The sequence below is a fragment of the Ascaphus truei genome, chromosome 9, assembly GCF_040206685.1.
Source record: "Ascaphus truei isolate aAscTru1 chromosome 9, aAscTru1.hap1, whole genome shotgun sequence".
In the NCBI taxonomy this organism is placed as follows: domain Eukaryota; kingdom Metazoa; phylum Chordata; class Amphibia; order Anura; family Ascaphidae; genus Ascaphus; species Ascaphus truei.
This window is the reverse complement of record NC_134491.1, coordinates 53,216,383-53,237,327: the sequence shown is the minus strand read 5'-3', so window position 1 is coordinate 53,237,327 and position 20,945 is coordinate 53,216,383. Positions and strand designations below refer to the sequence as shown.

At 41.7% G+C, this 20,945-nt stretch overlaps 1 protein-coding gene across 5 annotated transcripts in view; it reads right to left on the bottom strand.

Annotated features, from left to right (window-relative positions):
- Positions 1 to 20,945, bottom strand: part of SYNE2 (spectrin repeat containing nuclear envelope protein 2) — a 231,822-nt gene that overhangs the window by 171,972 nt on the left and 38,905 nt on the right. For all 5 annotated transcript variants that reach the window (XM_075614879.1, XM_075614877.1, XM_075614874.1 and 2 more), the window contains exons 4-19: positions 19,513 to 19,608; positions 19,347 to 19,424; positions 19,168 to 19,260; positions 17,870 to 18,045; positions 16,082 to 16,278; positions 12,444 to 12,547; positions 11,585 to 11,686; positions 11,120 to 11,248; positions 8,656 to 8,820; positions 7,596 to 7,708; positions 6,063 to 6,225; positions 4,937 to 5,033; positions 4,633 to 4,820; positions 3,612 to 3,758; positions 3,162 to 3,302; positions 359 to 532 (exon numbers count right to left, since the gene is read on the bottom strand). In XM_075614879.1, the coding sequence (XP_075470994.1) occupies positions 359 to 532; positions 3,162 to 3,302; positions 3,612 to 3,758; positions 4,633 to 4,820; positions 4,937 to 5,033; positions 6,063 to 6,225; positions 7,596 to 7,708; positions 8,656 to 8,820; positions 11,120 to 11,248; positions 11,585 to 11,686; positions 12,444 to 12,547; positions 16,082 to 16,278; positions 17,870 to 18,045; positions 19,168 to 19,260; positions 19,347 to 19,424; positions 19,513 to 19,608 (2,163 nt within the window). The remainder of the gene's footprint in view (positions 1 to 358; positions 533 to 3,161; positions 3,303 to 3,611; positions 3,759 to 4,632; positions 4,821 to 4,936; positions 5,034 to 6,062; positions 6,226 to 7,595; positions 7,709 to 8,655; positions 8,821 to 11,119; positions 11,249 to 11,584; positions 11,687 to 12,443; positions 12,548 to 16,081; positions 16,279 to 17,869; positions 18,046 to 19,167; positions 19,261 to 19,346; positions 19,425 to 19,512; positions 19,609 to 20,945) is intronic.

Below are 20,945 nucleotides of genomic sequence, written 5' to 3'. Positions count from 1 at the left end.
AAGTTAGACTTGCGAGGGGTATGATGTCTTATGGCTGCTCCCGTTTGTGTGATGTCACTGTGTGATCAGTAAGTGCTTATACAGCCAGAGTCCCCCCTCCCCATCCCTTATCTTTATTGGCTCTCTGATAAGGACAGGGTGGGATAAGGGGAAAAAAACCACTTGATTGACAAGTGGGACTTGTTCTTCTACTTAAATTACCGTACTCCCAATACTGAACTAACCAGTGTCAAGAGCTCTTTCAAGATGCTAAACTGGTCCACCGGCAAGGCAAGTTACCGGAGAACAGTCTTGGGTATAAATCTAGATAATATTTACACAATTACTGAAAATCTAACACATGGACATATCATTGGACCTGCAGGTTTCCTTTGACGGCTGCTTGCATGTCTTTGTGCTGGTCGACGCTCCCAAAGGAAGTCTCTGCGTTGGAAATCCAGGATTGTACCAAGCCGATACGTTCTTCATACCGCTCCACACAGATAAGGATCTGCTTGGACATTTCTACTAACCCCGCATTCTCCTCTGTTATCTGCAACACAGATTCCCACAGTGAATTATTGTAATTGCAGCACAGATTGTCAGAGGCTTTCAGCTTTTCATAATATGCCTCAAATTAAGTGTGATCTAACCCAGGGGTGCTCAACTCCAGTTCTCAAGCACCCCTGATCTAACCCATTGTATACGTGTTTGTATTGGAATAAGAGGTATTCAAACAAACGTTAATTTAATGACTAAATTACATTAAAAGCATCAGAAGACAGAACGGTACACTAAAGATTAAATAAAGAGAGAGTACTAACCATTTTCTAAGATAAAATAGAACATTTGGTTTCAAATTCAAAATATATTTAACTAAAATATATACAGTATATACACACCCACATATACATACATTATATATATATATATATATATATATATATATATATATATATATATATATATATATATACACAGTGGTTGACAAATCACCAAAAAATCTACTCGCCACACAAAAAAATCTACTCGCCACCTAGTACCAAACGTGTGCTGCTTGGGCCAAGGGGTTAAATCCACTCGCCCGTGGCGAGCAAATGTATAGGTTTGTCGAACACTGTATATATATATATATATATATATATATATATATATATATATATATATATATATATATATATATATATATATATATATATATATATACATACATACATACATACACACACACACACACATATATACACAGTATATAATGTTGTTAGCCCTAGAAGATTGCATTTAAATATAAAAGTATTCAATAAAAGGCATAACATTGTTTGAAACATTGGTTTATTTTCTCTCTGCAAAATCATTTTATCTGTTGGTTAACACCATATTTTCCATCTATTTTTGTTCACCAGGAATTACGATCGGTTCAATAATCAACATTAAAAAAACATTGGGGTAGGTTCATAAAAGGTGCAAACTGTGAGACTGTGTGAACAACAGGACCGAATGAGTGGCCGTCCTCTCTCACTCAGGCACACCAAGAATCGGCCCTATAAAATAAACCAGAACCAAGAACCACGCGCATATCAGCCAGACAATGTGCTGGAGGCAATGAAGAAGTTAATAGCGAGGTATGTCCGGGAATAATGGTATTACTTCAAATGAGATACATCACTATATGTTTTTAGATGCATGTGTTGTTAAGCTCACCAAAAGCCAAATTCACAAGAGTTAGGCCCGTTCTATAGTGGCGGGCGCGTGCTGCGCCGTGTGCGCGTGCGAGGATTTTTAGTTGGCTGACGTCAGTCAGCCTTTCTATACGAGGGCCGCGCGCGCACGGCAGGGAGAGGGGAGCCGACAGACAGCGGCGAAGATGAAGAAATTCATCTTTTCGCGCCGCTGGCTGCGCTCAAATGTATGTATTAGTGTGTACGTGTGGATGTGTGTGTGTGTTTGTATGGATGTGTGTGTGTGTTTATATGGATGTGTGTGTGTGTTTGTATGGATGTGTGTGTGTGTGTGTGTGTGTGTTTGTATGGATATGTGTGTGTGTGTGTGTATGGATATGTATGTATGTGTGCGTGTGTGTATGGATATGTATGTGTGTGTGTGTGCGTGTGTGTATGGATATGTATGTGTGTGTGTGTGCGTGTGTGTATGGATATGTATGTGTGTGTGTATGGATATGTATGTATGTGTGTGTGTGTGTGTGTATGGATATGTATGTGTGCGTGTGTGTGCGTGTGTGTATGGATATGTATGTGTGTGTGTGTATGGATATGTATGTGTGTGTGTGTATGGATATGTATGTATGTGTGTGTGTGTGTGTGTGTGTATGGATATGTATGTGTGTGTGTGTGTGTGTGTGTGTGTGTATGGATATGTATGTGTGTGTGTGTGTGTGTATGGATATGTGTGTGTGTGTGTGTGTATGGATATGTGTGTGTGTGTGTGTGTATGGATATGTGTGTGTGTGTGTGTGTATGGATATGTGTGTATGGATATGTGTGTGTGTGTGTGTGTGTGTGTGTGTGTGTGTGTGTGTGTGTGTGTGTGTGTGTGTGTGTGTGTGTGTGTGTGTGTGTGTGTGTGTGTGTGTGTGTGTGTGTAAATAATTGCACAAATTAAAATAAAAAATATTAAACTTTTTTTTTATTTTAAAAAAAATCTTACTTAAGACTTAATTTCACTCACACAACATATACTCACACACACACACACACACACACACACACACACACACACACACACACACACACACACACTTACCTGCAGCTCCCGGCACTATATACAGGAAAAGCATGCGGCACGTGCACGCGCGTTCGCATAGGAACGCACGGCCGCATCCTGTATATAACAGCCCGTAGTTTAGCACAGGAATGGCCAACTTCGGGCCTCAAGGGCCACCAACAGGTCAGGTTTTACCTCTATCCCTGCTTCAGCAAAGGTGGCTCAATCAGTGGGACAGTCAATGACTGAGCCACTGATTACGCCACCTGTGCTGAAGCAGAGATATCCTTAAAACTTGACCTGTTGGTGGCCCTTGAGGACTGGAGTTGGTCACCCCAAGTTTAGCAGACACAATGCTTTACAAATAGTTATTTTCTATCTCCATTGAAACCATGCAATTAACTGTACGGTTAAGGTAAATTAAAGTTTCTTGTTAATGGCAAAACACGGAATGTTCTGACCTGTAGAGTCTGTATATATCTCCTTAACGAATCAGCCGACACATCTAATGACCTAGTAAGCTTCCCCTCGCTTTCATCACACTGTGCCACCTTTTGTGTATTGCCATTCTCCATCTGGCTCCTCTCTTTCTCCGACTTAGTCTACGATGGAAAATCCTGTCAGGAGTTGTACTGTACATCTTTATAATTATGACTTTCTTGTTATGACATTACCAGACTAACAGGGATAAAAACATGTTTGGTAGCCCAAGGGAAAAGCAGAATAATACATATGACGTCAGTATTATAAAGAGTTAAATAGAAGACTTGGCATTACATTCCATAAACTATTTCCGCATGCAAAACGCTGTAGCATAAGTGGAAGAGGTATTGAGAGATCTGACGTGCCAAGCGATTCTCCCCAATCCACTGTCTACTAGCAAAGCTGCAATAAGTTTTAAAAAAACATACGTATTTCGTCCACCGACTGTTCACGGATTTCAGCTGGTTGGAGATTTTTGAAGCCACCTTGTCGTTGGTTCTTTCCATCAGGAAGTTTCCGTCTTTGTTTAAAGAAGCACGCACAGATTTCCACTTGGACAGGATCTCCATGGGAACCTGAATGTTTACGCCAAACGATTACTCATAGCTAGAAATAATAAGTTATTGCTGTTGAATTACGACATTGTTTTAAAAAAGCAGATATAGTTACGGGTGAATTTGCCTTGTTCTCCTCTTTCACCTACTATATTACTGAACCATTTTCTTTAGCCCAAAAAAAGGATTTATACATTTTTTCTGGTGTTTTATTTGTGAACCTTCTTATGACGACTCTCCATTTTCTTTAAACCTTTTTTTTTTTACTATTGTAATGTTTTGGATGGATGTATCAAAAAGAACACATTTCTGACAATGAATGACACCGAAGCACCTACACTTTTTCAGAAAGACTTTTGTGAATACCAAATAGGGTTACCAGATGGCTTCTCCAAAAATACTGAACGCAATGGTGAAAGATGTGACACGCTTGAGACACACCCACTCTCACCACTCTCTGCTCCTCGCGGTTTCCTCCTCTCCTTGGCCCCACCCCCCGGCTATTGATACCGCCTCCCGATTTGCTGCATTACCAAGCAGCAACCAATCAGGATGAAGGGAGCTGCCCAGCCCCTTAGCGACAGCCCTGCTGTCTCCCTGCTCGGGAAAATCTTGCGGCCCCCCAAGCCGGTCAGGTCACTTTGTCCAGAGAGGTAATACCGGACACACACATCCAGTATTACCTCTAATTTTTTACTGGACAGTGTGTCCAAATACAGCACATTCCGGTTCAATAGCGGACACCTGGCAACCCTAATACCAAAGCTGGCGTCCCTTTTTTTTTGTGAAATTTACCCAAACTTATAAACATGCACCAGGAAAATGTTTAAAAAAATAAATAAAAACGATGTGCTCCCCAAAAAAGAAATAGCTTAAATGTTAAATGTAACCTTACCTTAACAGATGGTGTCCTCTGAACTTCATCCAACCAAAATGTAAGAAGGGTGATATTCTTCTCAAAGGATGTCCACGATAAGAGAACCTTCTCCAGAGTGGATTTTGTGTTGCGAACAGAGTTTACAAACCCATTATATTTAGATTCCATCACCTCATACTCTTTTATGATTGTTTCAGGCTCGTCGGCTGGAAGATTACATAAAATACATCTCCAATTAAATCAATAGTCCACAGACGAACACTGACAATAACGACCAGTGAAGATCCAGCTACCCATGAATGTGGAATTCGGGGCTACTTACAATGTTCAACAGAGATCATCATTTGGTTGTTTAGGTCCTTGAACTTTTGGAAGGCCGACTCAAGATGAACCAGAAATTGTTTCTCGTCAACAAAATCCTAAACACGAGGAATATTGGTGAGAAATATTTTACGGTTTAATTCATAGCTTGCTAGTTTCAAAAGATAAGATACCCTGACTTAAAGCTCTTCAAAATACAGCACAACCCCCTTATAACGCTGTGCTTGAGGTCCAAGAAAATCACATTGTGCTATAAGCAGATCGTATTAGAAATATTGTACAATTGTATGCATTGTACAATAAAGTATTTAAGATACCAATAACCGTGTTGTAAAGTATTCATAAATACGAAAATTGGGAGCCGCGCTTACATCGCGTTATAAGCGGATTTGCGTTGTAACGGATCGCGTTATAACGGGGTTCAGCTGTACAGTGTTAATATATTCACTACAACACTCAGAATTGCAGATGTACAATTTGCTTTTCTAAACTCTTATGCTGTGAAAGACATCGCATAAAAATGTCAGCTAAAGTGGGTAGTCTCTGCAAAAATACAAGTAAAGATACATTTCTAAAACTTTGCCCAGTGATAAAGGCAGACTTGCAAGAAAAATATATATATATATTTGTAGGCAAGTCAAACCTTGTTTAAGAAATATAGTGTTAACTCAATTTTTGATGAAATCTGCTATGCAGCTTTAAAGCCAGGTGTTCTTTGTAAAGATAAGGCTAGGTGTGGGCTGCTTGATAAATTCCCTTCATGTCAATATTTGAACATGACTTGCAGCTTTAGAAATTATTTAGACATTGATACTAAACACAGAGCACTATTACAGACCAAGCACCAAAGATCACATCATTCCTAACATACAGGCTTTACAAATGTGTTTATCAGAAAACATATATATAAAATATACATACACATGAAAGCTACCCGCTATGAACTGGTTTGGGATGACAATAATGGTGCATTATGTATTTTGAGGTATATTCACTAAAGTCAAATAGCCATTGTGAAATGGGAGAGGCTGTGCGCTTGAACGCCATTAATGAATAATATTTGTCTCTTGCACTTTAGTAATTAGCCTTCAGTGATCTTTTCAGAAGCCTTTTCACGTATAACTCACGTTCCAATCAGCTAGGGAGGTTTGCACAGAGTCCTGTGTCTTGTATTTCACGTTCCAGACTTTTAACTTTGATTTGCCTTCCTCCACCAAAGCCAGCACATAATGCCCCGAGCAGCGGTAATCTAGAAGCGCGCTAAAATGTGCAGCCATCATTTTATCCAATCTAAAAGAAAACAAAAAGGAACAAATAACAGTTGAAGTTTTCTGCAACATTAGGATGCAGTGACAGAGGAGGGAGAGAGGAGGGAGAGAGGAGGGAGAGAGGAGGGAGAGAGGAGGGAGAGAGGAGGGAGAGAGGAGGGAGAGAGGAGGGAGAGAGGAGGGAGAGAGGAGGGAGAGAGGAGGGAGAGAGGAGGGAGAGGGAGGGAGAGAGGAGGGAGAGGGAGGGAGAGGGAGGGAGAGGGAGGGAGAGGGCACGACACCTTTTAATGAACCAACACGTACAGTAGTTGAAATGTTACAAGCTTTCTAACTTCTCAGGCAGGGCCAGCGACAGATTTCACAGAAGTGAGGACTAGAGTTGACAGCCCCCCCTGTATCGGCGGTCTTGCGAGCCCCTACATTTCCCATTTCCTCGCGAGCCCCCTCCTCCCAAGCATTTCTCTTCCCCCCTCTCACTCAATCCTCCCTCAATCCCTCCCCTCCCTCAATCCTCCCTCCTCACACTCTTTTCCCTCCCCACCCCCCCGGCCACACACACAATCCCCCCCACAATTACTCCCCCCCACCCCCAAAATACAACCAAAAAATCCCACCAAATACAAAAAAAACACACACTAAATACAAAAATTTTTTTTTTTTTAAATCACCCCTATCCCCCAAATACATTAACAAAAAAACAGCCCCCAAATACATACAAAACCCCAAATACATAGGGGGAAAAAAAGACCCACACCCCCCAAATACATACAATAAATCCCCCACCCTCAGACCTGAAGAAGAAACCTATGAAGTTTGAAAGCTTGTACACGGTTAAATTCTGTTGATTCAATAAAAAGGTGATACTACCTATTTCTGCCTTTGTCCGTCCTTCTCTTCTCCCCCCCCCCCCCCCGCCCCAAGACTGATTGATTACTAATGTAATTTCAACATAATATTCAAACTGATACTGGAACATATTCAGAGTTAAGACGGGGGGCTGATCACCATTGTACAGCATTAGGCTGCGCTTATAGTGCCGGCGACGCGATGTCGCGGCAAAACTAATGTATTCCCGCCGTCGTATGCGCTTATAGTAAGCGCAATGTGACAGAGTGAAGGGAGCGACGCGAATTTCTGAAGCCGGTCAAATGCGATTTTTCAGAGGCTGTCGCCACACGTGACAGCCTCTGAACCAATCAAAGACCTGGTCGCCCGCAACGTCGCCAGGAAAGCGAATTACAACTTTCGCTAGCGGTGACGTCATCCGTCGCCGTCGCGCGCACTATAAGCGCGGCCCAAATCTACAAATTAGATAACCATATACATGTCAACAGAGCAAGCAAAAATGTATCAATATAGCAAATATACAATAGAATAAAAACGTATTTATACCTTGCTTTCATCTCCTCTATTTTATCAGTTGGAACAAGAACAACACCATTTTCATCTATATTCTTAAACGATTTGAGCGTTTCCAGGTAATTAGCAGCAATGGCCATTAAACCCTGAAAGAAATACAGCAGTTATCTGTGTAATCGTCACATTAGGTGAAGGTGCATTCCGACATGTAAAGAATTGAACAGTCCAACTGGGTTCCCCAAAACCCTTCTGTCTCAGCTCACTAGGTTTACATAACTTGAACTATTATTTCAATATTTAATATTACTTATAAGTATCAGATTTAGTTAAAAATATTTTTTATATATATATGCACCATTCACACAGATTTACGACTTTAAACTTGTTACTGTCATTAATACACTTAGATCCTCGGAGGGGACTTCCCCAATAAAGAAACAGTGTTTCAAGATCCCATGTATTACTAACAAAAAAGTGGACATGATCTGCTTCCTAGAACTTGAATATTTATCTGTGGTTCAACACTATACCACCATTTTTGTTTTGCTAGCACCGTGATTTTATACAGTTCAAAGTTCAATGGAAAAGATTCATTCAGAGGCTCTCGGGCTACTAAAGGTTACTACGCCAAATAGTGTATGCTTAAAGCTGCAGTTCAAGCTGCCGTTTTAAAAAATATATAATTTTTTCCCTCATTCAATAAGTGCATCAATACAATCTGCACACTGACAAGTGATTAGCTAATCTGCAGATCGATCCGTTCTCCTGTAATCAATCGCTTGCTCAGGGTTATTTAATTCAGTTCATGCACAGCATTGTGGGTAATGTAGTTCCTGGAATATGATTGACTATGCAGCTACTAGATTCAATTGGTTCACTGCTAGAGAGAGGGCGGGGCTCAAGAGCCAGAACCTGTTAGAGGGGGACTGTCACTTTGGAAATGCTTCCTACATTAGAAACATTAAAAATGTCTTTAAAATATATATTTTTAAAATTTTTTAATGCTACAAGTATTTTCTCATAGTACAGAACTGATTTATTAAAAAAAACACACATGCAGGATATTGCTTGAACTGCTGCTTTAATATGATACCTTAAAGGAGCCGGATATCTTTTGCAGGAGAGACATTGTGTTGTAATGGCTCTCCGACTCCGGTAACTTTTGGGACATCAAGCTTTCCACTTCTAAGAGCCAGGTCTCAATATCTCTCAGGGGGGCCGGTAAACTGCCATCCAGCTGCTTTTTCCATTCTGCAATCTTTACACCAAGATGCACGGTCACTAGTCAAACTTCCCAAAACCCAAAGAGCAGAAACAATATACACGCAAGGCGTTTATTTCTTCCACTTTTGCCTGTATAACAGGGCTGCACAACATACGGCCCCCCTGGCCTCTCTGTGTGGCCCGCGGTGACTCCGGCCGGGCGCCAGTTAATTAATTAAATAATTTTTTTTTTTAAATGGCGGCGATTCATCCCCCCCCCCCCCCCGGGTTTTGCAGTGCGCGGGGGCAGAAGCAGCACGAGGAGGATGCAGGATGCCGGGGAGGTCAGAGCATGCCGGGGGCGGGGCTTTGTTCCGGGGAGAGAGGACATGCTGATCTACAAGACGTAGAGAGGTGTGTGTGTGTGTGTGTGTGTGTGTGTGTGTGTGTGTGTGTGTGTGTGTGTGTGTGTGTGTGTGTGTGTGTGTGTGTGTGTGTGTGTGTGTGTGTGTGTGTGTGTGTGTGTAAAACGGGCTGGTGCAGAGGTGAGGGGTGGGCTGCTGACATGTGAGGGGGGGGTGGGCTGCTGACATGTGAGGGGAGGGGGAGAGTGTGTCATATTGAGGGGAGGGGGAGAGTGTGTCATATTGAGGGGAGGGGGAGAGAGTCATATTGAGAGGAGGGGGAGAGAGTCATATTGAGAGGAGGGGGAGAGGGTGTGATTTAGGGGAGGGGGAGAGTGTGTCATATTGAGGGGAGGGGGAGAGAGTGTCATATTGAGGGGAGGGGAAGAGTGTCATATTGAGGGGAGGGAGAGAGTGTCATATTGAGGGGAGGGGGAGAGAGTGTCATATTGAGTGGAGGGGGAGAGAGTGTCATATTGAGGGGAGGGAGAGAGAGTGTCATATTGAGGGGAGGGGGAGAGAGTGTCATATTGAGGGGAGGGGGAGAGTGTGTCATATTGAGGGGAGGGGGAGAGTGTCATTGAGAGGAGGGGGAGAGGGTGTGATTTAGGGGAGGGGGAGAGAGTGTTATATTGAGGGAAGAGAGACATGGGGGGGATGCTGACATGGGATGCTGACTTGGGGGGGGGGCTGCTGACATGGAATGGGCTGGGGTGATGTGGAGGGGGTATTGTATTTTTGATGTGGAGGGTGGTATTGTGTGGGTGAGGGGGAGAGATGGGGGTATGAGAGATAGATGAGGATGAGGATGATGATGATGGAGAGGTGCTGGAGGAGAGATGATGATGATTGGCCCAAATTTTTTTTCCTTGGAGCAGTTCGGCCCTTCTCACTTTACGAGTTGGGCAGGCCTGCTGTATAACCTGATTTATTATGTGTGGCCTTTGAACCGGTTTAGTTCAGAACTGTCCCAGCTGCAGAATACTGGTTCTAAAAACATTTGAGATGATGTGGTATGGTGACAAGGAATTACTCCAGAGCATATCAGGTGGGTAGAGATTTCTCCCCCTTCTTTTTCACAAGAAAATCTATATATCAATATAGTGTTGACCAGGGGCGGCCAACTCCAGTCCTCAAGGGCTACCAACAGGTCAGCTTTTCAAGATATCCCTGCTTCAGCACAGGTGGCGCAATCAGTGGCTCAGTCTTTCACTGAGGCACTGGTTGAGCCACTTGTCCTGAAGCAGGAATATCCGGAACACCTGACCTGTTGGTGGCCACCCCTGATATAGACATGGCCATGAATGTCCACAGTTGACTTAAAAAAACAAAAAAAAAATACTCACTGACCACCAATAATACCTCAATTGCAGCACATATCAGTGGTAGGAGGAAACTATGCAAGGCTTGGACATGAAACAACCACTCACTCCTGTGTGCCAGTCCTTAGTGTTTGCAATCAGTAACTTATCTCAGGGGTGCTCAACTCCCTCCCCATATCAGGTCTTCAGGATATCTCAGCTTCAGCACAGGTGGCTCAATCAGAGGCTCAGTCTTCGATTGAGCCACCAGTGCTGAAGCAATTAACTGATTGAGCCATCTGTGCTGAAGCCGAGATATCCTGAAAACCTGACCTGTTGGGGGGAGGGCTCCTGAGGACTGGAGTATAGGCCCCTCCCTTATCTAATAGAAGCAAGAAAATGACCGCTGTAAAACACATAGCTGATTAATACTGCCCTGCCCTTTCTATATGTCTAGCTTCAGCTGATTAATACTGCCCTGCCCTGTCCTTTCTATATGTCTAGCTTCAGCTGATTAATACTGCCCTGCCCTTTCTATATGTCTAGCTTCAGACACCACGTTCTTCCTGCGTGACCACTCCATAAAAACAACATAATATATCATTAACCACCACTATATTCACTTATAATTATAAACTCTCGGCCTGACCTGGGAAGTGATGTTTTCCAAGGATTGTCTGACACGCTGCTGATCGGTGACTGGCAGAGCTTTCATGGACAGGTCAGAAATAAAAAGTCTCTTTTGTTCATTAAACCTCCTCATGAACAATAGGATTTCCTATAAAATATATATAGTAAAAACAGAGTTAATTGAGAAGTTAGTTCATCAAGGACAAATCCTCCCCCAATATATAACTGGCAATAATAGAATAGTATATTTGTAAATTTAAAAAAAAACCACCAAAAAACATTGATTCATTTCATAATTTAACTGCAAAAGCAAAGGGAGACCAATCCCTGCTAAGTTACTGGAAGCATTCATCGTTTAAGAAATAAAACAAAATAATACGATATTTTGTGCACTGTTTGTCCCAGGTGTTTTTCTAAGCACTGCATTTAAAAACAAGTTAAAAGGCCATTTCTCCCCATCACAAATGAACATGTTTATACTTACTTGGTACTTCTTAGTATAGGTTTCCCCTTTCATTGCAGCAAACAACTTATTCAATATCTGTTCTTCTGCATTCAACCACTCGATGGTCTTCCTCACCTCATCCTATATAAAGGGAAACATACTCTCTGTTCCTGAATATAAACCAAATTAACTCTAAAACATATTTAGATGTCACACGAATGTAAAATGTTCAGTACATGTAGGACCTCGTTGTGTTACAGTTTCCTGATGGATCAGCAATAGGCAACTCCAGTGCTCAAGGGCCACAAACAGGCCTGGTTTTCAAGATATCCTAGTTTCAGCACAGGTGGCATAGTCAAAGACTGAGCCATCCGTGCTGAAGCAGGGACTGATTGAGCCTCCTGTGCTGAAGCAGGGATATCCTGAAAACCTGACCTGTTGGGGAGGGGGGGTTGAGAACTGGAGTTGAGCCCCCCTGCCCTAGAGACAGTTGGGGCTCAACTAGAGCCCTCAAGGCTGTTCACCCTGAAAAATGTAGTTAAAGTAATCGCAAGCATGTGTGCTCAAACAGCACCGCACAAAAACATGGATGAAGCCCTCCCTATCTTACATCTCTTTATATTCATCTTGTTATCTGGCACGGGGATAACAATTACAGCAGCTTTTCTGGTCTCTGCTCTCAGAGGAGAACGTGTTATCACCCACAGTATTGCTGTTATGTTAGTTTTTACTAATGCTACATTTAAACATTCATTGCGGCTTGAATCTGCCATCCAGCTTCTTCAAACAATGCAGAGAACTCGCCAACGTAAATAAAACTCTGAACTAACAAATTGGAAATCTTACCAACCGCAAACGCTAATGTGATGACCCACAAATAACGCGACACGTTACATACCGGCGGCGTCTCCGTGGTGGCGGCTGTTACGTTCTTAGAATACTGCAAGAACTGGGCTACGTAAGTCATGATTGATTTTTCATCTGGATCAGAAACATCTACATCTGTATCGAGATTTAAAAAAGAAGCCATTGTATTCTAGGTTACTTCACAAATACCCCAAAGTGGTTATGCTATCAACAACTGGTTTATATACATTTCTGTGCACATGCATGTTTCATACATATGTGTTTACATATATGTATGATCCTAATATGTTGTCTTTTTTTAGAAACTATATCAGCTTTGAAAAGTATCCTTTGAAGAGTATTTTCTATTTTGACATCCATAATAAGTGGGACATGGGACATGGATCATATTTTACAAAATATTTTAATATCAATTAACTCAAGACGTGATTATATATACTACACGCAAAAGAAACCCGCACAGCTAGTGTTAGACCACAGTGAGGTGCTGACTGTATGGAGACGTGATAATATCATACAAAAGAAAAAGGACCCAGTCTTTCAGCACTCAATCACTAGGAATGTAATGTTGTAAATTTAAAATATACTTTATTGATAACCTTGAATAAAAAATAGGGTGTTAAAACGTAATTAAATGATAATAAACAGCTCGTGACTGTATCCTTGATAACCCACCTACGATAAGGTGGGTAGATGTAGTAGAGTCCCCAATGAATATTGGGGATCAAACGCTACTGATAGTAGCTACCTAGAAATATAGGAAAAAGGAGCCTGTGAGAGCCCACTTGAAAGACACTGTCCTTGCGAGTGTATGCAGGCGTGTGATACGCACTAAATTGATACACTGAGGATAGGCACAGTAATACAGTGTGGCATACTGTGCGCTTAGTTAGACCTATGTGATGTCTGTCCCTGATAGAGATATGCACTGGTGACTATATAAATTCATCAGTACTGTCAGAGCCAGGTCTATGGTGAGAACCTGTGTGGCTCACACTGTTGATCATAGGTGCAGATTCATGGACACACTACGTAGTAAGATACAGGATAGTATGGCATTAGCTAGAGCATTGAGTAGTCCTATAGACACCTAAACTGTAGGTGAGGTTAGGTAGTTGAGACACCTGTTAGTAGCAGTTGATACAGTGGTGCTATGCATATGTTGTTAACCAGGGTAAACCTTAACTCGTGTCAATATAGGTTGTCAATGTTATCTGCTGTTGCTGCCCAGTGGACGCTGTATTAGGAGCCAGATGCAGACACTGTGCACATATATGCAAATACCCTTACGTGAGGGTGGTACTGTGCTGCGCACAAAGGGTGGATGGTGGCATGGAGGCAACCTCCAACGTGTCTGCAGTGGCACAGGAGGGTTAGCACTAATCAGTAAATGTGATGTTGTAGGCTGTAACCCCCTGCGGTGCTGTTCGGCAGATAATGGGTTAATGTATAGTAGGATTGCCAAATTGCTCAGCTCAAAGAGGAGTGGGGTGTAAGGATGGTTGAAGCTGGGGTTAGTTTATGAAACCCATATACGCACCACCACCCTCCCTCTCAATGATCAAAGTGAAGGAACCGGTCTAACATGTAACGCACAGTCCCCTACATCAGCGCTGATCTTGGCCACCTACCTCTTACACACGCGGGAAGCTCATTTATTTCAAGTACAGCAGCATTCTGATACTTATCAGCGCTTATATATCCCCAGCTTCCCTTGCCTGTGCATGTTATATGGGATCGCGCTTTACCACATTATCGCGGGATCCTCCAGCCTGAGGGGTCACTGAGTCACTCACTTTTTAGACAGGCAAGTCCTCGAGCACATCAGCGCTGATATAACCAAGATCAGCGCTGATGTAGGGGACTGTGCGTTACATGTTAGACTGGTTCCTTCACTTGGTTATAGATACAGGTCAGCTGATCATCGAGAGGGAGGGTGGTGGTGCGTATATGGGTTTCACAAACTAACCCCAGCTTCAACCATCCTTACACCCCACTCCTCTTTGAGCTGAGCAATTTGGCAATCCTACTATACATTAACCCATTATCTGCCGAACAGCACCGCAGGGGGTTACAGCCTACAACATCACATTTATTGATTAGTGCTAACCCCCCTGCGCCACTGCAGACACGTTGGAGGTTGCCTCCATGCCACCATTCACCCTTTGTGCGCAGCACAGTACCACCCTCACGTAAGGGTATTTGCATATATGTGCACAGTGTCTGCATCTGGCTCCTAATACAGCGTTCCTTTGGGCAGCAACAGCAGATAACATTGACAACCTATATTGACACGAGTTAAGGTTTACCCTGGTTAATAACATATGCATAGCACCACTGTATCAACTGCTACTAACAGGTGTCTCAACTACCTAACCTCACCTACACTTTAGGTGTCTATAGGACTACTCAATGCTCTAGCTAATGCCATACTATCCTGTATCTTACTACGTAGTGTGTCCATGAATCTGCACCTATGATCAACAGTGTGGGCTACACAGGTTCTCACCATAGACCTGGCTCATACAGTGCATATCTATATCAGGGACAGATATCACATGGGTCTAACTAAGCGCATAGTATGCCACACTATATTACTGTGCCTATCCTCAGTGTATCAATTTAGTGCGTATCACACGCCTGGATACACTCGCAAGGACAGTGTCTTTCAAGTGGGCTCTCACAGGCTCCTTTTTCCTATATTTCTAGGTAGCTACTATCAGTAGCGTTTGATCCCCAATATTCATTGGGGACTCTACTACATCTACCCACCTAACCGTAAGTGGGTTATCAAGGATACAGTCACGTGCTGTTTATTATCATTTAATTACGTTTTAACACCCTATTTTTTATTCAAGGTTATCAATAAAGTATATTTTAAATTTACAACATTACATTCCTAGTGATTGAGTGCTGCAAGACTGGGTCCTTTTTCTTTTGTATGATGTGATTATATATACTGAAGTAAACACACGGATTTTTATTTTAGCAATTATGTTACTGGAAATATATATTATACAACAATAAATATCATGTCCGAGTTTGCTTTCTGTTTGGCTGAACTTTTACACCCATCAATGAAAGTCCAGACCAGTGGGTTTCAACCTTTGTTTGGTTAAGGAACCCTATAATTATATTGTGACATTCTGCGGAACCCCAACCCTCTCTAATAGCGCGTCTGAAATCAGATGCATTGTAAGGATCCCCAACCCTCACGAATAGCACATCTGAGATCAGACAAATTGTAAGGAACCCCAACCCTCTCTAATATCGCATCTGAGATCAGATGCATTGTAAGGAACCCCAACCCTCTCTAATAGCGCATCTGAGATCAGATGCATTGTAAGGATCCCCAACCCTCACGATTAGCACATCTGAGATCAGACAAATTGTAAGGAACCCCAACCCTCTCTAATAGCGCATCTGAGATCAGATGCATTGTAAGGAACCCCAACCCTCTCTAATAGCGCATCTGAGATCAGATGCATTGTAAGGAACCCCAACCCTCTCTAATAGAGCGCACCTAGGAACCCCGGTTAAAAAAAACCTGGTCCAGACACTTACCAATTTGACCTAATTACTTAACTGTAATACCCAAAAGTACTTTAAAATGATACAAAAAATGTTTACTTTGAATAAACAGATGAAAAAATACATAGTCAAGTATACCTTCCGGTTCAAGAAGCCTGGGGATTTTCAATTCGTGTTCTGCAATTCTGAACGCCTCTTTCAAATTTTCTTCGGCGGATCGCTCCTTTAGTTTGTCCAAGTCCACGATATCTGGTCTCAACGAGTGGATGATTGCTAAGAAGGCGTGGCCATTTTTCCAGCTTGATTTAAAATCTGTTACATGGATAGATCCATGTCTGGAAAAAAAGTTGGGAAAATGCTACCAAATTAAGTATTTTAATTGAAATTAAATGTTACATTTGATAAAACAATTCTCCAACATATGCTGCACTTTAGTTTCAGGCAATTCTGTAGCCACCAAAGGAGCAGTCCCTCTTTGGACCAAATTCATGTTTAAGAAATTAAAGCTGCAGTTCAGTCAATATCCTGCATGTGTGGGTTTTTTTAATAAAACAGTTCTGTAGTAAGAAAAAATACTTTTAGCATTTTCTGTTTTAAACAAAACAACTTTGAAAGACCAATTTTCTTGTATTCTATTTTAAAAGCATGCTTGTTGCTATAGCAACCATTTACATTCCCCATATTTAAAGATGTCGCCAAACTTCGCCGATCAATAGACGGAGAACGAATTGACCGGCAGCTATGCAGTTCTTTAGGTAAGTAGAGATTGCCCACATGAAACTATTGAAGTAAAAAAAAAATAACCTAAAAAAACGGGAGCTTGAACTGCAGCTTTAAAAAAACGGGAGCTTGAACTGCAGCTTTAAATGTAGTCTATTGGTGCCTTTAGAAAAACTTTGATTAGTATTTTTTAAAATCTATTTTCTCTTTTAACAATTGTAAAATGCCCGAAAAAAGGATTTTACAATCTCAATCTCTAGCTGAGAACTGTTTGCCAATCTTCAAACCTCTGGGCAAATTGTTCTTTTGTTGGTTAAGTAATTATGATGCCAATATCTGGAAAACACATACATACAAGTAGCTGATGAGCATAAATTTAGTAGACCCAAAGGAAAAGGCATTAATTTTTCAAAAAGTTAAATATACACTTTACGGGTGATTGAATCTATCTAAAGGAACCAATGACAGTGATGAGCTGTTTTGTTGTTTTTCACAGGAAACCAAAGCCATCTAAAATATAGCAATATTTGTTTTTTGTTTTAAATCTGCCTTCGCAATCATACAAGATGATTTTAGTCAACAGATTGCAAACCATGATAAATCACAGAAGGGCATTTTATACACTGACAATAAAACAAATGCAATCAGCTTTCTTGTGGATGTTACATAATTAAAATAAAATCTACGTAAACAGCATCAAATAATAATTGCTAAATAGCTACTTGTTTTGTTAGATGTAGGATCTCAAACTGCATTCCTGGAGTGTGGAAAGTTACTGACAAACTAGTATTAATCACAAGAAAGAGCTGCAGCGTCTCTAAGTGCATGTAACTGAATAAGCAAATAACTGTTCGGTAATTCTGCTGCCTACTTAAATTTGACACATGGCACGCCCCTGCTTCTAAGTACCACCCTGCCTTAGCAACCGTTAAAAACAAATAAAAGGAGATTAAATGTTTCATAAAATAAAAATGTGGGCGGGGGTGGGGGTGTTATGCATAGTGGAATCAGTGAGCTAGAGCCTTCCTGCCACAAACCTATATTATAATAAACACAGCATTACAGTCCCGCTTTCAGGAATCCAGTTTCAGTAGTAGTGCAATACTGATACAAAAACACTACACCAAACACAACAGGAGCAGTACTATGTCTGCACCAGAATTGCACCAGATTTACAGCAAGGGAATGTTGTTACATTGTACTCACGCTGCACAATGTTCCTTGGCCCACTGTAGGAGCGCTTTCTTTGCAGACTCCTTCCATCTAGACTTGACATTCCTTTTCGGGGGAGGGCTCGCGGTTGGTGAACCGCCATTCTTGCTCTCACTCTTGGCTACTTGTTGATCGTCAGTACCAGCTGAAGTGCCGGCAATATCGTCAATCTGCCATTCACATATGTTACAGCCCATCAGAACAATTCCAAATGGCACAAAGCAAGCACGAACAATACGGCCCCTGACATTTATTAACCCATGAGGTTCCGGAGGTGTCGGAAGCAGCAGTAGATTGGTTTACAAGCCCTTCCAGCCATCAAGATATAAAACTATCAATGCCGACGTCCACTTTCAGATTGGAGCTCAAAATGAATCGGAATAAGTGGATAAGAGTTTAAAATAAATGAAAAACTATTTAAAATTAGACTATTGAATTCAGCAACTTTAATAAGATCACCAAAGTCATTGGGATACTCGCTCAAAGCCCGGCCTGCTGTGAAAGAGGCGAAAAGAATTAATTACACTGTTCAATGTTCAAAGTTTGGACTAGCTTCTTAACCAGAACAAACAAAGCTAAGAAAGTGGTTTTGTTTCAGTTGAGTTTCATATATATATATATATATATATATATATATATATATATATATATATATATATATGCTAGTGTAAAATGATTAAGAGTTACAATTCAAAATGTATTTTGAATCTATTTAACATGATGTTATAACTACAGTATTTAAATATTTATGTGCAGATATGCAGCTGTATTAACAGAACAGAACTTTACTTTAACAAAAGATGCGTAGTAAAATATTTCTGTTACGTCTCGTAAAGGAGCAGTCTTTGCGGCTATGTTTATATATATTTGAAGCAGGGGGTCTCTGAAGCTGAACCATGTTGATTACAGCTCCAGGGACCCCGTTTCCCGAGATACTACCATACAGAGGTACGTAGGTGCCATAGCTGGGCTGACAACATGGCGGTTTAAAAGTTCAGCATCACGCGGGCCAATAGGAAGCCGTGATGGCATCCCTCGTCTTCCTATTGGCCTGAGTGACTGGGACATTTAAACTGAAGAGAGAAATTGGCACCCCATAAGGAGATAAGTATCTCGGGAAGCAAGGGATCCCCTGGAGCTGAAATCAATGCAATTAATCTCTGGAGACACCCTGCTTCAAACGCATAGTCGAAAGGGCTGCTCCTTTAAACAACTAAACCCTTATCTCAATCCATCCTTTAACTTTCATACATGGATTTGCTAATACCACGTGACGCTACTGGAATACTTACATGAAAATGCAAAATAATTTTCCAAATGAGGCCAAGCACAATGGAGGGTTTCCCACTAACGATGTCTTCCACATGAATATTTATGAGCTGGATCTGAAAAAATGCAATGATTATTTGGTACACTTCACTACAGTAAAGTCAGCATTAATTATTCCATTTCTAACAAGTGTTACACTTACTGATCTTTTCCCCAGGAAGGTCAGAGCAGCATCTATGTTGATTCTTGACTGGAATATATTTTTTCCTTTTTCACGTGGCTGCGAAAGACAATGAAACTATTTAGGAAGCAGAACGTTCATAATTACGACTACATATAATGTTAAGAGATGTATTGCAATGTTTTACCAATTCTTCACCAGAAAGAACTTCAAGCAAGTCCAGTATCACGTGTCCATCTTGGACATCAGTAAACAGGTCTGTGATGACAGATGGGTGGTGATGCTGAGAAAGAAACAGACGTCACAATATGTTAATTCTTGCAAATTTGCTTTTGGGACCTAACCTATTTGCTGTGGGATGTATTAAATAAAACCTTATTTATAATGGCCATGCTACAACACTGGCCCATAAAATATATTGTGAAGCGGTCTTCTTTGTGCTTCAAACGAAAGTAACTGCAATGTTCTCCAGCATGGGAAAGATGACTTTACAGTATATTGAATAAAGGCCACTCTGTGCTGAAGCAGGGATAGCCTAAAAAACCTGATCTGTTGGTGGCCCTTGAAGACTGGCGTTGGCCACTCCTGATGTAATGCATTTTTTCGAGAGAACCAAACGACATCCTGGGAACCGTACCCAGCTCCTCCAAACTCACATGCCGCTAATTCTTTTTATCCCACGTAACACCTACTTTACTCAAACCCACCCAAACATCACTAGATGAACAACACTCACCGGCCAAAGATTATTTCATGGTTTAGTACAGCGGTGCACAAACTGGGGGGGGCGTGAGATTTGTTGGGGGCAGCACGGGCGGTTGCAGAGGTCCCGCGCTCTTCCCCAAGGCATTTAAATTAAATGCCGGGGGACCGCGCGAGGCCTCTGCAACCTCTACTTACCGGGATTCAGCCGGCTTCAGGACATGTGACCATGGCAAATTTGACGCCGCGGGGTAATGTGATGTCACGGTTGCCATGGTAACGTGACGTCAAATGACACAGCACCGAGGTAAGCGGGGGAGGCACGACAACGGAGAAGAGCAGGCAGGGGGGGCGCAGCAAAAAGAAAGTTTGCGCACCCCTGGTTAGTACATAACACCCAAGGGTAGTAGGGACAGCCCATGAACAGAAGGAATGGGAGAGACCTCAACTGGGACTGAAAGGGCAGCTCTCTCACCATTACTTGATGTGTACTCAGTACTAATTTAGGCTTGTGCTTACAATGCTACGCCAATCCAATTATTTAAAAAAAAATTGAACTTTATGTAGATGTTGGCTTCCAAAGTAAAGGCTGCTTTCCCCGGATAGATAACCTGTTCTCAGAAATAGTCCATTCTCACAAATGCATCTTGTTTGAGAACGGCAACAAAGTTTCAGGAACCACAGGAATGTGTCTGAAGGCATCTGCTGGAAACAATCAATCATTCATATCCCGCTCTGCTCAGTCACTAATCTGTCTATCCGCGGTTATTTTAGTTGGTCTCCGCCTACAACAAGTTGTATATTGCTTTATTGATGTTCATTTGGAAAGGTTCAACAGATATATACAAGCCACATATGATCCGCTCAGCCGGTCACAAGGGGGCTAGAAAGGAATTAGGTTTGTATCATAGAAAAAAA